The sequence below is a fragment of the Perna viridis genome, chromosome 13 (genome assembly GCF_037379345.1).
Source record: "Perna viridis isolate PV_CMFRI_1.1 ecotype Kerala chromosome 13, ASM3737934v1, whole genome shotgun sequence".
Lineage (NCBI taxonomy): Eukaryota > Metazoa > Mollusca > Bivalvia > Mytilida > Mytilidae > Perna > Perna viridis.
In genome coordinates, this window is record NC_142457.1 from 25,908,367 (window position 1) to 25,921,916 (window position 13,550).

At 34.9% G+C, this 13,550-nt stretch overlaps 2 protein-coding genes across 14 annotated transcripts in view; one reads left to right on the forward strand and one right to left on the reverse strand.

Moving 5' to 3' along the window:
• Positions 1 to 13,550, forward strand: part of LOC148600104 (uncharacterized) — a 319,707-nt gene that overhangs the window by 194,426 nt on the left and 111,731 nt on the right. The gene's annotated exons all lie outside the window — the stretch shown is intronic.
• Positions 1 to 13,550, reverse strand: part of LOC148600109 (uncharacterized) — a 138,410-nt gene that overhangs the window by 98,246 nt on the left and 26,614 nt on the right. For all 5 annotated transcript variants that reach the window (XM_088557461.1, XM_088557460.1, XM_088557459.1 and 2 more), the window contains exons 11-15: positions 12,860 to 12,929; positions 6,627 to 6,719; positions 5,751 to 5,846; positions 3,979 to 4,143; positions 1,906 to 2,040 (exon numbers count right to left, since the gene is read on the reverse strand). In XM_088557461.1, coding sequence (XP_088413587.1) covers positions 1,906 to 2,040; positions 3,979 to 4,143; positions 5,751 to 5,846; positions 6,627 to 6,719; positions 12,860 to 12,929 — 559 coding nt within the window. The remainder of the gene's footprint in view (positions 1 to 1,905; positions 2,041 to 3,978; positions 4,144 to 5,750; positions 5,847 to 6,626; positions 6,720 to 12,859; positions 12,930 to 13,550) is intronic.

Consider the following 13,550-nt stretch of genomic DNA (forward strand, 5'->3'; position numbering starts at 1 on the left):
TACTTAATATTTACTGATATCAATACATATATTGAAATTGCTGTGTCATTTTAATAAGGATTGGGCATTTCACTTTATGAAAGTACCCTGTGCAGGTCCGGGTGTTAAAAGAATAGGCCTGAAGCAGCACTAAGCTTCTTGTAAAAGGTGACTAAATAGTGCTCAGAAACCTAGTCAGGGGCAAGGCGCTCTTCCCACAGAGCAACTGGGATGTGTTCCCCAGGTGGTGGAATGGGGTACTCCTGGTGTTTTACATGTTGGGGTTGTCAGGCTATAATACGGAAAAAACCCGACCGCAAACCATAGTGGTGCACCATGTTGGGAAAGATGCCATGTTCCTTGCACGTTAAAGAACACTGCTGTGGTATTCGATAGGAGTAGGAAACCTTTGCGCTCCGCCACAGGAGGCTAAATTGCCCGACCCTACCCATCCCTACCTTTTTTCTTGTGGCAATCAAAATTTGTCGACCTTATCATCCTTGTGTTCCATCCCATTTCTCATTTCATCATTATCATTTCATGTTCATTTTGTGATCCATTTCATGTTCATCACCTGAATATAGCTGAAATATTGCTGCTCAGGCATTAAACCCCAATAATCAATCACTTTATGTAGGTTAACTTTGTAAAATTCTGGGCTCTAAGTCTTTTTTTTTAGATTAACAGAAACCGACAGTGTGTTACCTGTCAGTTACATGGGATGGCCCAAATTTTAAAATGGTAGGGGCCTTAAACTCAAAAATTAAATAGGAGCACAATCATTAATCACTGGTCAACCTAATCTTGGATTTTTTTTCTGTTCTGAATATATCATAAGGGCAAGTAAATTTACTCTTGGCCATTTCATTTCGGCAAAACTTGCCCTGTTGACCAGTTGGACAAGCTTCCTTATTTCTATCCCTGTATATCCAGATGAGAATCACATCGACGCTCTCATTATTTTAGCTCAAGCAGGTAATCAACTTTATGAAGATTTTAAATGACTACCTATAAATATCCAACTCTACCAACTTATCTTGTGGATACTTATTTTTGCCTGTCAGGATATCAATTTGTTTTCTTTACTACATTCATTTTCAGGACTCACACTTTGTTTAACATGTATTCCGTAATTTTGGCCTATTGCATTTTTTCAATTTAGTTTTTTCTTCTATGAAAAGAATTAAAATTTTAAGACATAAAATTACTACAAAATAATCAACAAGTTTCACTGAAAATTTGAAATTTAAATGAATGGATCATTGCTCATTTACATAAGGCCTTAAAAAGAATTAACTGTGTTTCCCCTAACCCAACCAACCTAATTTTTTGTGCCTGCTCTAATTTTTTTTTTCTGCTTAGCACTTTTAAAGTTTAAATATGTCTACAACACAAACCTGTCAAACGCTTTAGATAAAAAAAAGTTTTGCCTACCTACCAAGCCCAGTTTTTAGAGCATGTTAGCATAAACACAAGTATTTTTTTTCCTGGCCTAATTAACATTAACAAAATCCTGCTCACCAATCACTGATCATTAGTCCATCACATAACGATCAGTTTCCAGTCATCAGTCTGTCATTTAGCTGCACTTATCTATTCAGGCACTGTATAAGGCAGCCATAAAAAAAATAATTACTTAAATTTGCAAATGCCCCCCACTCCCATGTTCCACAGTTCAAAGGGGTATAAATTTCATAAATTTTAAATGGATCATTAATTCTTGGTACTATGCACAACTACAAAGTTTCATGAAATTTGGTTCAGCAGTTTTTAAGGAGTTGCCCTTACAAAAACACGACAGACAGACAGATGGATAGACAGGACAAAAACAATATGTCTCTCAAAGCACAGGGGAGACATATTTCTTCAAGCATTGCAAGGTACTGTAGGGATAACTATTGAAAATATACAATAAAATGGACTCACTTCTATAATCTTCTCAAATTCTAGCTTGCCTTTAGGGTCAAAGGTTGTTGGCTTGGTAACCATAATTTTATCTGGGAACAAGATGACATGTCTTCGACCTTCTGACTCATCATCCTTGACCTTGATAACTTTGTCCTTCAATGTAATGGAGAAAAGACACGAGTTAGTTTCAAATTTTGATCTCAATAAAAGCTAAGTCTCATAGTAATACAAAAAGCAATACATAATGTCATCTTCCAGTAAAAAAATAAAATTTATTAGGCAATAAATTAATTTGAAATAAATACTGTAATCTGATTGGTTAAAATAATTTTTATTATATCTCAATGGATAAAAAAATATTGACACGCCCCTATTCAGTTAAATTCAGGGCTACTTTTCTCATGTTTAAAGATAAAAATATGTTTTAAAATTGATTTATAAGAATTGGCTATGATAAAAAATCCTTCTATAGAAAAATAACAAAAATTTTCTATGTGCATATTTTGTTTATTGCACTTCGCGCAATAAACAAAATGCACATGGAAAATTTATGTTATTTTTCAACAGACAAAATTTTTATCATAGTCAATTCTTAAATAACTCTCTTTAAAAATAAGTCAATATCCTTAAAACCATGATGTTTGAAAATTCAAGCTAAATACATAATTACACTGGCCATAATTTATATATAGTAAAAATTCATTCTATCACAAATAAATTTAAGTTAATATTTTCAAAATTTGTGGCATATATTTAATTTTTTCTTTCATAGAATGCAGAAAAATTTGGCACTTCAATCATAAGACAAGAGAAAAATATAAAAAAAATCAATTTTTTTCGCTGAATTTTTTTAATTTAAAAGAACCGCCCAAAAAAATAGTTGCATGTATTGTATTTCTGTTCGTCAAAGGAAATTTTTAGGATTCTTATTTCCTTCCAATTTTTTTTGTTAATTTTACAATTTTTTAATTAAACTCAAAATCATCTAGATATAGCTACAAATCAAATATCAAGTCAATATCTTTAAAAAAAGTAATTAATTCAATATAAAGGAGAGACACAGACAGCCATAAAACTGTATTCCTCATCAGCTTTCAATGGTTGGGAAGTAATTGTCAATCATGAAACTATACAGACACTTATCAATACAATAAGTCATGTTTTCAAACACCCTTGTGAGAATCATGTCATTCAATGTTTTTTTTTCAGGTGTGACATTTCCAAATAAAATTTTGTTCCCCTTTCAGTACCCTTTAAAAACTTCCTAGCTAAGTCTATTCCCCTTATGGTGTCAAAAATTTTATTGCTCAAAATAAAAAATCTGAAAATTCCGAAAAATGAAAGCTTCTTTTCACAAAGGTCAATTCAATGAAACTCTTAAAGGCAGATAATATATTTCTTGTACAGATTTTCTTAATTTTTCTCTCAGATGATGTTGGATGAACAAATTTTTAATTTTAACTTTTAACAACTTCTGACTTCAAGATCCTTGAACCTTAATATTAATGAATTTTTACAAGAGGACGCTTGCCCTACTGCTGCACCTGGTCCATTTTATATATATATATATACCTGGTAGATTCTCTCAGGAATTTTTTTTTTTTCAAACTTATAAAAATTTGATGATAATCCATAGAACTTCTTAAAAATTTGTATCAAGAAAACTTATCTGACATTCTTTCATATCTAAAAAAAACAAGGGGTTACCAAACATTTTTTCTCATTATTTAAAAAAAAACCAAAATTCCCATTACATTACAATTATCTCCCCCTAGAAAAATGCTTTTTAGTATATCAATCCTAATTTTACTAATTATTTAGTTTTATGTCCAAAATTCTTGGTAAAATATTTTGAGGATTAAGTTTTTAAGCCATAAAACACTATTTGGATATTAAAAATGAAAATTTCTACATAAATTTGTAAAATGACTGAAATTTAGCTGCTATGCATAATAGGCATTATCTACTGTAAATGCTTTTAGGGGTATTTCATGTGGACAGACAGACCAATTATTGTCCATCAAAATACAGATGTTTAAAAACAAAGACATTACTTGGAGTGGCCTTTATAAGAGAAAATGTCAAACTTACATGTTTTAGTACAGGCCCTAGCTGTTTGACATCACCATTGTATCCAGTTATTTTATCCAGCAGAACAATATCTTCCATGTTTCGACAGATCTCACTTAACATCTGAACTGCTGCCATAAGTCCAGAACAGTCACCACCTGATTGGGCTGTCAGCTTGATCAGGGTCTAAAAATAAATGAGGGAATTTCCAGAATATGGCATAAAGGGTAACTTCTAAATTCCAGATTTTTTCAGTATTAATATACCAGTATTAATTCTATTCTTTTTTATTTTCTATAATTCATGTGACATGAAGATGGACAGATAACATGACATACCTGAATTCATATAATATTTTGAACTGAGCAATTAAATATAATACTCCAGAAATATTTATATGTTTCATAATGAGTGAAAGTTGAATGTTGCAAAATATCAACTAAAGATATTTAATTTCTACATCATAACAAACGAGCCACAACAATTTAGTTATGATGTTAAGATTCAATAACGCATGTTGGTATTTTACAACATTTAATTTCATGAGTTATAAAACCCTTTCTTTACGATTCTTCTGGAATATTTGGCTGCTTGACATTCAGCATCTACCAAGCTTGCTGGCAATTTTAGCATTGGTCAGTCTATGACATCAACAGTTGTTACGGGAGAACAACATAAAAAAAGGTCACAACATCGCTTTCGACCAATCAGATTTTATCGACCATTCATCACAATCATACAACAATCGATCACAATGGTGAATTTTTTGTATCAATAGTTTATATCACGTCGCCCCATGATGTGATATTGCTAAATATCTAGCAGTCCAAAAAGTAGATAGAAGGACCAAATCATAGACAATATTTTTATTAACCTGAATATTCCAAGTGTATATATGACATGACTATTATGGAAATATATGTCTAAAATGGGTCCATCTTCCCTCAAAGTTCAAAATTTTATTGTTCTTTACTGCAATAAATTCTTCTAAATTATGTATATATTGCAGTTCTGATTTTAGCTCTATTAAATGTTTGGAAGTTTTTCTCTCAACTTACATTGGTAGATACAATTTTTTTTATAACAATAACAATATAAATAAGAAATGGAGTCTAATCAGTGTATCCTATGATAATACTTGTTTGTTCAATTAAAAATCTTGATAAAAATTCTTTTCCTTTCCTTTTTTGTCTATCCCTGACTCAACTTCTTATGAGCAACCCAGCAGGTGTTTCTAGAAAAGCAAAGGTGCTTACCCTACCAATGCACCTGGTCCATGATCCCAGTTTTTAGTGGAGTCTGAGTTGTTCATTTACCTGTGTTACTTTGTATGTATTATTTTGATTATTTTATGTTCTTTGTTGTGCTTGCCAGTTTCCCGTGTCTGGTCTCTGTCCCTTGATTACTCTTTCATATAATGTGACACAATATCCAAAAAACACCTTATAGATCTACATTCATAAAAGAAATGTTCAATAGACTGGTCTTCAGGCGACAGTTTCACAAAAAGTTGTAAGTGTAAAATTGATCGTAAGTAATAACATCATAACAGAAAATAGCACAGTTACGTCATAACTTACGATCAATTTTACACTAACGACTTTTTGTGAAACTGACGCCAGAGCCACAAAACGTACAGTATTTTGTATTTTTTTAGAAGTATTTAGTACAAAATATTTATTAGTGGGAAGAATTCTTTTGTCTATTGGAAAGATTTCATATAAGTGTGACTACATACCTTTTTCAAAAGATAAAAATATAGAAGTGAGAGAATTACCATTATAAACACCTACTTTCAACATATCAATATATTCATGTATTCTCTCTAATGGTCGCTTGAGTAGATCTTCAAATGCAGTTGATGGATCTCCCATCAATAAGCTAAAGGCCTAAAATTAAATACAAAAATTTATAGCATTTTTTAAGACTTTGAGCATTTAAGATATTTCAGAATATCAAATTTCATATTTATATTGGAATTCAATAACTGACATAAATGTTTATTAGAACTGCATTATAATATTCATCTGTATATAAACACTACCTGACTTAGGTGACTATAATATTGCCCCCCCCCCCCCCCACCTCCCTCTTTTCCCTTTTGGAAGGTCAATTACAACAAGTTTCTCTTTAATTTTAACTGTTTAAGTTTATATGAGCTAACAAGGCTAAAATAAAAAAAAAAATTGTTTCCCCTTCCCAACCTACCTAATGAAATTGTGCTTTACCCTTACCCTTACCCTACCGGTGCACCTTGTCCATGCTCCCAGTTTTTAGTGGAGTCCGAGTTGCTCATTTACTTTTGTTACTTTGTATGTATGATTTTAGTTACTTTATGTTCTTTGTTGTGTATGTCTGTTTTCCATGTCAGGTCTTTGTTCCTGGATTACATTCTTTTGATTTCCGCTATAACCTTGGTTCCCTTGATTACTCTTTGATTACCGCTATAACCTTGGTTCCTTGATTACTCTTTGATTACAGCTATAACCTTGGTTCCCTTGATTACTCTATACCCAAATGTTTTTATTGCTGTTTCCTCCTTTTATTTTTCTTTTTTTTAACTTTATTTCTCCACATGAACCTTGGAGCCTACCTACCTACCCTATTCTGTGATGTAGGGTCTGGAGAGGGGAATCAAATATATGTCTAAATATGGCCTTATTTCATACCTCCATCAAGGCTTGAAGTTGGTCAGGATCTGTATTATCCAGTACTTTATCATGCTCTGTCACAAATGGTACATAGTCACAGAAATCATCTTTCTAAAATTTGAACTTTGCTGTTAAATTAGTTTTCTATAAACATAATGTGAAAATAAAATTACAATTAAAAATGCTTCAGTGAAAATGGCACAATTGGTTTCAATGTATATGTAAAGAAAAGAGTTCAAAAACACAAAACGGTTTGTTTTCTACTCTAAAATAAAAACTTTAATTTATTTCGAAATTTAAGTGTTATTACAAATGTATATGGTAGCTATACTAGTTATAATAACATTATAATATCTAAATTCAAAGAGAATCTGTCTATAGTGGAACATCACACACATAGCAGGTCCATTGCAGTAGCATAAAGTTATTATTGTTGAACACTAAAAGCAGAGGTCTCACCTTTTGCTGAAAAATATTGTTAATTTTGTGCAAATTTTAGGTCAAGAAAAGCAAATAATAGCCCTGAATCCACCCTTTTTTCTGGAACCTCCCCTTTCAAAAATATCTGGATGGCCCTTGAAAATTAACTATATAACTGGACTCCTATGGACTGATGCAGCCGAATGGAAGGACATAAAGGAGTGTGGTATGGCCTTTATGCCAAAACAATTTAACTAGTAGAGGTACTGTAAAGATGTTAATTTTTGTGGTCTACTAATTTTTCACTATTTTCGTGGTGGACAGGAAGCCAAGATAAAATGGTAACCACGAAATGAATTTTATCACCATATAGCACTAATGTTTTTTTTTAAACCACGAAAACTGATAGCCGCGAATATGTTCATTTGACAGATATCGGGAAAATTAATATGTTTACAGTAATAAAGAATCCGACACTTTGTCCAGCACTACTACACCTGAAATACTAACATTTTCAAATTGTGAGGCTTCAAAGTGTGAGCCTTGCCAAGTGTTTTAAAATTGAAAATCCAACTATCGATAGTGTAGAAATGATTTTTGTCACAATTTTGTTTTCTAACACATTTTTATCTTTATATATTAGCTGTGAAAGTATTATTGTTTGTCGAGCACCAATTTTCCTGGGTTTTGTGGGTTTGGTAAACTACAAAATTTGGTTTCCAACGAAAAGGAAATTTTCGTTTGTTGTACGATAGAGTTGTCAAATCCACAAATTCAAGAATCTATGAACTGATCAGTTTCCTCTTAAGTACCAGTCCATATAAAATTCAAACACTCCCAATGGTACAGGTGATTCATTGAGTGTAGAAAACCCACAGAACGAACAATGTTTTTTTAATCATCAGATGCTCTATTTTTAGGGAACGTAAGTTTTTTGTATTCACATCTGTACTTTAGAGAAAATCATACATCCATCTCCCACTAAAACCAACCAAATCATGGCAAATCAAGAACAATAACTCTTGCAAAGTGCTAATTTCATGTACAGTCTATGGTCACAGAAGGCTGTCAAAGCCAAGGGGTGGTGTTGGGAATGGGCTCTCAATATCATTTTAAATGCCCCTTTCGGCATGTGTCTCAAACAGCCTCTGACAGTCCAACACCAACCTTCACAACGGGTTTACCAACTGGTGGACCTGGTCTGGCCGTTTTGACTGACTGGATAAGGGGCAAAGGCTAGTCAGTGGCACCTTAAAACCAGATAGCCTTGGGTAGATGGGGCTCATAAACCTTGGAGGGTAGCCCATCTGGGAGAAGGAAAACTCTGATCTAAAACCCCCGCTGCCTTGCGGCTACACCCTTCGACAGGGAAAGGCTTCAGAAGACAACCCTCAAGGAAAATCCAGAACTAGGAATCTGTAACTTCCTTCCTGTACTTCCAGGATCAGAACTTCTGTTCAGAAGCTAAGGGTGAAGTAACCCAGACAGAAAACCTAGAGTGCTGAAGACGGAGGTGTTGGGCAATATAGTGCATTCAAATAGACCACAACACCACACACAAACAGCCCAAATTTGGTACTCACCCTGTGAGGACCCACCAGGCAGGTGCAGTGCCGGGCTCTCTGTCTCGAAGGAGCCCAACCAATGCTACTGGAGGTACTTAAGTTTCGTCTTGAGGAGTCAGGGGACAAACAAGGAGAGCTACTGACCACAGAAAGATCAAACCAAAAAGAAAAGAGCAACCACATATTAACATCATGCAGTGGAATGCAGAAGGGATATCAAACAAGAGAGAAGAACTTCAACACTTTCTTCATGAAAATAATGTGAACATCTGCTGTATTGAAAAAACATATCTCCAAGAGGACAAACCTTTTAAGATCAGAGGATACCAAGCCTTCAGGAGTGATAGAAAGGAAAGAAAGAAAGGTGGTGTAATGACTCTTGTAAGAAACAACATTAATGCCTTAGAGACAAAATAGTTTGTGGAGGAAGCAGAATACATTGAAATCAAAGCAACTATTGGGAAAAGCTCGTATAACATTGTTAACTTCTACTGTCCCAATGATAAGAAACTGTCATTAGACACCATACAAATACCAGACAGTTCATTCCTCATAGTAGGTGATTTCAACAGCCAATCACAAAGTTGGGGATATAATAACATGGACAAAGGAGGGGAGACCATAGATGACTGGCAGGATGAAAACCACCTTATCCTTGTCAACGACGCCACTGACGCGCCTACTTTTTATTCTCGTCGATGGCATACAACCACCACACCAGATCTAGCTTTCTGTACTGACGCCAAAAAATCAGTATAAAGGTATGTGACCAGCTAGGAGGCAGTGATCATCGACCTGTCGTGATATCCATTGCAGAAACAACAACATCTGAGTATGTTCAGCTACAAAGATGGAATTACAAGAAGGCAAATTGGAGTATGTTTCAAGCTAGAATAGATGAACTTACAAGGGACATAGAAGTAGAGGGAAAGAATATTAACAATGTGGTGAAAGCATTCAACACTGTTGTATTAAAGGCAGCAAAGGAAAGTATACCAAGAGGTGTAAGAAAGGACTACAAGCCATACTGGTCCAGTGAGATACAGGCAACACACGATGCACTCACAAGGGCCAGGGATGATGCAGAACTATAGTCAGGAAATTATAATCAATCTCCAAAAGTGCAAGGCCAAACATCTAAGAACAAAGACTGAATGTCAAAGGAAAGGGTGGATAGAGAAAACATCATCCATGGATATGGATTTGTTTGTTTGTTGGGGTTTAATGTCCGAACAGCAATATTTCAGCTATATTCAGACGATTCATGGATATGGAAAAAGATACAAAAAAAGCTTTGGAACTTGACAAAAGCACTGAGTGATGAGGGAAGCAAAGGTGAAAAGATCACGCTAGAAGTTGAAGGAGAAACAACCATAGGGAAAGTGGCAGCAAATGAATTTGCTAAAGGCTATGAGAAAGAATGCAACACTGATATACCACCATCACAGAAAAAAGAAGTAAGAACTGAATTGAGAGAAAGATCAAAGGTGCCAACACAGGAAGTTATGCAGAGAGATATCACCATGTTTGAGATGAAGGCAGCCATCAAAAAAATGAAAATGAAAAAGGCACCAGGCCCAGATAACATCACCAATGAAATGCTTCAACACCTAGGCACCTTAGCATTAACAACTTTGCTAGAAATTCTCAACCTGAGCTGGAGACAAGGTCAAGTCCCTCAATGTTGGAAAGAAGCCATAATGATGCCGATACTGAAGAGGGGAAAGAACAAGTCAAAAGCCTCAAGCTACCACCCAATTAGCCTAACAAGCAGTTGCTGCAAATTAATCCGGAGCGTATAATCAAGAAGCGCCTACAGACATACTTGGAATCGGAGAACATTCTTGGTCATGAACAAGCTGGTTTTAGACAGTACAAGAGCACAGAAGATCTGAAAAAAATCTATCTCAAGTAGTCAAGGATAAATTTCAATCAAAGAGAGTAACGCTAGCTGTCTTTGTAGATCTTAAGAGAGCATTTGACAAAGTTTGGAAAGATGGCCTTCTTGTGAAATTTCTTAGATCTGGAGTACGTGGAAAAATGTACAAATGGACCAACTCATATCTGTACAATAGAAGGGCAAGAGTACTCGTAGATGGGAAGCATGGCCAAAAAATACTTCTAAAACAGGGTGTACCACAGGGAGGAGTATTGCCATCGACTCTCTTCATAATCTATATGAAAGACCTAGTTCCAGAGCTACCAAGTGGTGTACAATCAGCACTCTATGCAGATGACCTTGTCCTCTGGTGCTCAGAAGAGTATGCAACTACTGCAAGGTACAGGATTAGATATGGTAGTCAAATGGGCCAATGAGTGGTGTGTTACCATCAACAGAGAGAAAACAACAGCAACCCTCTTTACACTCTCATCTAAAACCCAATCTGTCAAACTGATCATGGATGACATCCATATCACAATGGAAGATCAGCAAACATACCTTGGTGTAACCTTCGATAAAAGACTTAAATGGAAACAGCATATAATGACAGCAGAAGCCAAAGCCAGATGAAAACTAAACATCATGAGAAAACTTGCTGGTACAAACTGGGGTGCTAATGAGAAAGTTTTGAAATCTGTCTACAAAGGAAATGTACGCCCACATCTAGAATATGGCTCTAGTATTTGGATGACTGCAGCTGTCTCAACATCAGACTCTAGATAAAAGCATAACAATGAGCATGCTGGAAGAAGAGTATCCACCAGTATTGTGGGCAAGAGTTTACACAGACGGTTCAGCCACAAATGTGACAACAAAAGGAGGGGCCGGTATCTACATAGAATACACAAATGGAGTACAACAGTCAATGGCAATACCAATAGGATTACACTACTCCAACTACAAAACTGAAGAAGAAGCACTCATCCATGCAGCAAATTACATCAAGGAAAGTGCAGAAAATATGCAAGTAGTATTCCTAACAGATGCCCTCTCCATAATACAACCACTGACCAAAAACAAATGACCACAACTTGAAAGAGCTATTTATTCCATCAAGAGCCTTAAAACTGCCATACAGTGGATACCTTCACATTGTGGAATCAATGGAAATGAAAAAGCAGATAAGCTAGCAAAGGAAGGCACTGAACAACAGCAAGATGAAAATCCTGTCTGCTACACAGAGATGAAGACCATCATCAAGTCTCTGCACAATACCCCTCAGAAGCAAGATAGCTACCATCAACTAAAAAAATTTGAGCAAACTACAATCTTCAGGCTCAGGACAGGACACAACAGACTCAACCAACATCTGTACAGAGTTTTGAAGGTCATACCATCACCTATGTGTCCCTGTGGTGAAGCAGAGCAGAATACAGAACACTTTCTGCAGACGTGCAAGTTACACCAGGCACAGAGAGAGAAGATATGGGATAAACCAACCACCATTACAGAGAAACTGTATGGACCTGTGGAAGACCTACAGAAGACGGCCAGATTTGTTAAGGAGACTGGCATTCAAGTGTAATGGCGAACGACAAGAAGAAGATGTACAGTCTATATAAATTTTATCTCAAAAGTGAAACACCCAAATGAAAAACAAATACTGGTTATTTGATCTATAACTATTTCTGAGTAAGAAATAAAACTGATTTGGTGGGTTTTTAACATGCATGAATCACCTCCTGTCTGATTTTTGTAAAGACTGATACTTAGACACAAAAATTAGTACCAATAAATATATGTACTTTCACAGTATCTCATTCTTGGCAAATGTCCATTAAGTCTACTCTATCCAAAAAATAGGAAATCAAAATGTTTTGTTTTGATGCCTTTACAATGAATTCAGTAACTTGAAGAGATAAAAATAGTCTACACAGCCAAATGTGCCACATATGAAAATCACATGGTGCTCGATTCATATGATAATATATGCTTGAAAACATATGATAATCATATGTTTGTAAAAAACATGTGATTATCATATGATAACCATGCAATTATCATATGTTATATGAAACATATAATCATCATATAGTAGTCGATTCATATGATAATCATATGATGCAAACCATATGATTCCCATGTGTGGCACATTTGCCTGTGTAGAAAGCAGAACACTTTCTTGATACTGGTCAGAAGCATAGCCGCCCTTCCCTAATGAATTTGAAAATTTATTTAAGTAACATATATATATATATGCATACATAATAAAGTGTTTAACAAAGATTTTTTTGTGCCCCTCCCCTCCCTTCTTTTAGGTGATTCTCTGGATTTGCAACTGAGAAGGTTTGAAAATTTAGCAGAATATAGATAAATACATGTACCTCTTTCGTAAAAATGTCTCCAACATTCTTGGCATCATCTGATGTTATCAGCATACTAGGTAACAGCTTCCTGAAAATAGAATTATGTACAGGTCCACCTTAGTATAATGCAAAGAGTGAAACGTCTTTATTTTTGTCAACTTTTTCAATAGTGTAGATTAACAACCAATACAAGTTATGACAAGGGTTAAGCAGTCGGAAAAATATTGATTGGTTGTATAGTGCTATGTAGTGACCAAAGATGGCAGGAATATTTTCCAACAAAAATCAACTTTTTGGACTAATTGCATTACTTTCACAACCTAATATAACTCATATACTTTGGTTGTACTTATTTTTTTTTTTACTCTTTTGGAACTTTCCTGTCCTACATTTTGAAAAACTGAAAATAAAGGTTTTTTAAAATTGATTTTCCTTAAACCCAGTTTTCTTCATTCAGAAAAAAAGAATGTTTAAAATGCATGAAAGAATCTATAGCTATGCTATTGGCAGAATTTTTTAAAAAGGATGTAGATGTCCAATAGGCCTGAAATCAGAACCTATGATACGAGTCCTGTACCTGATGCTGGATACCACATATCAAGAGGCTGCAATTACTGGTTGCTTAGAAAAGTATTACGAAAATAAATTCCTTGCTCACCCGCCTGCTTAACCTACCCACATTCACCATACTATAACCTGATCGTCACAT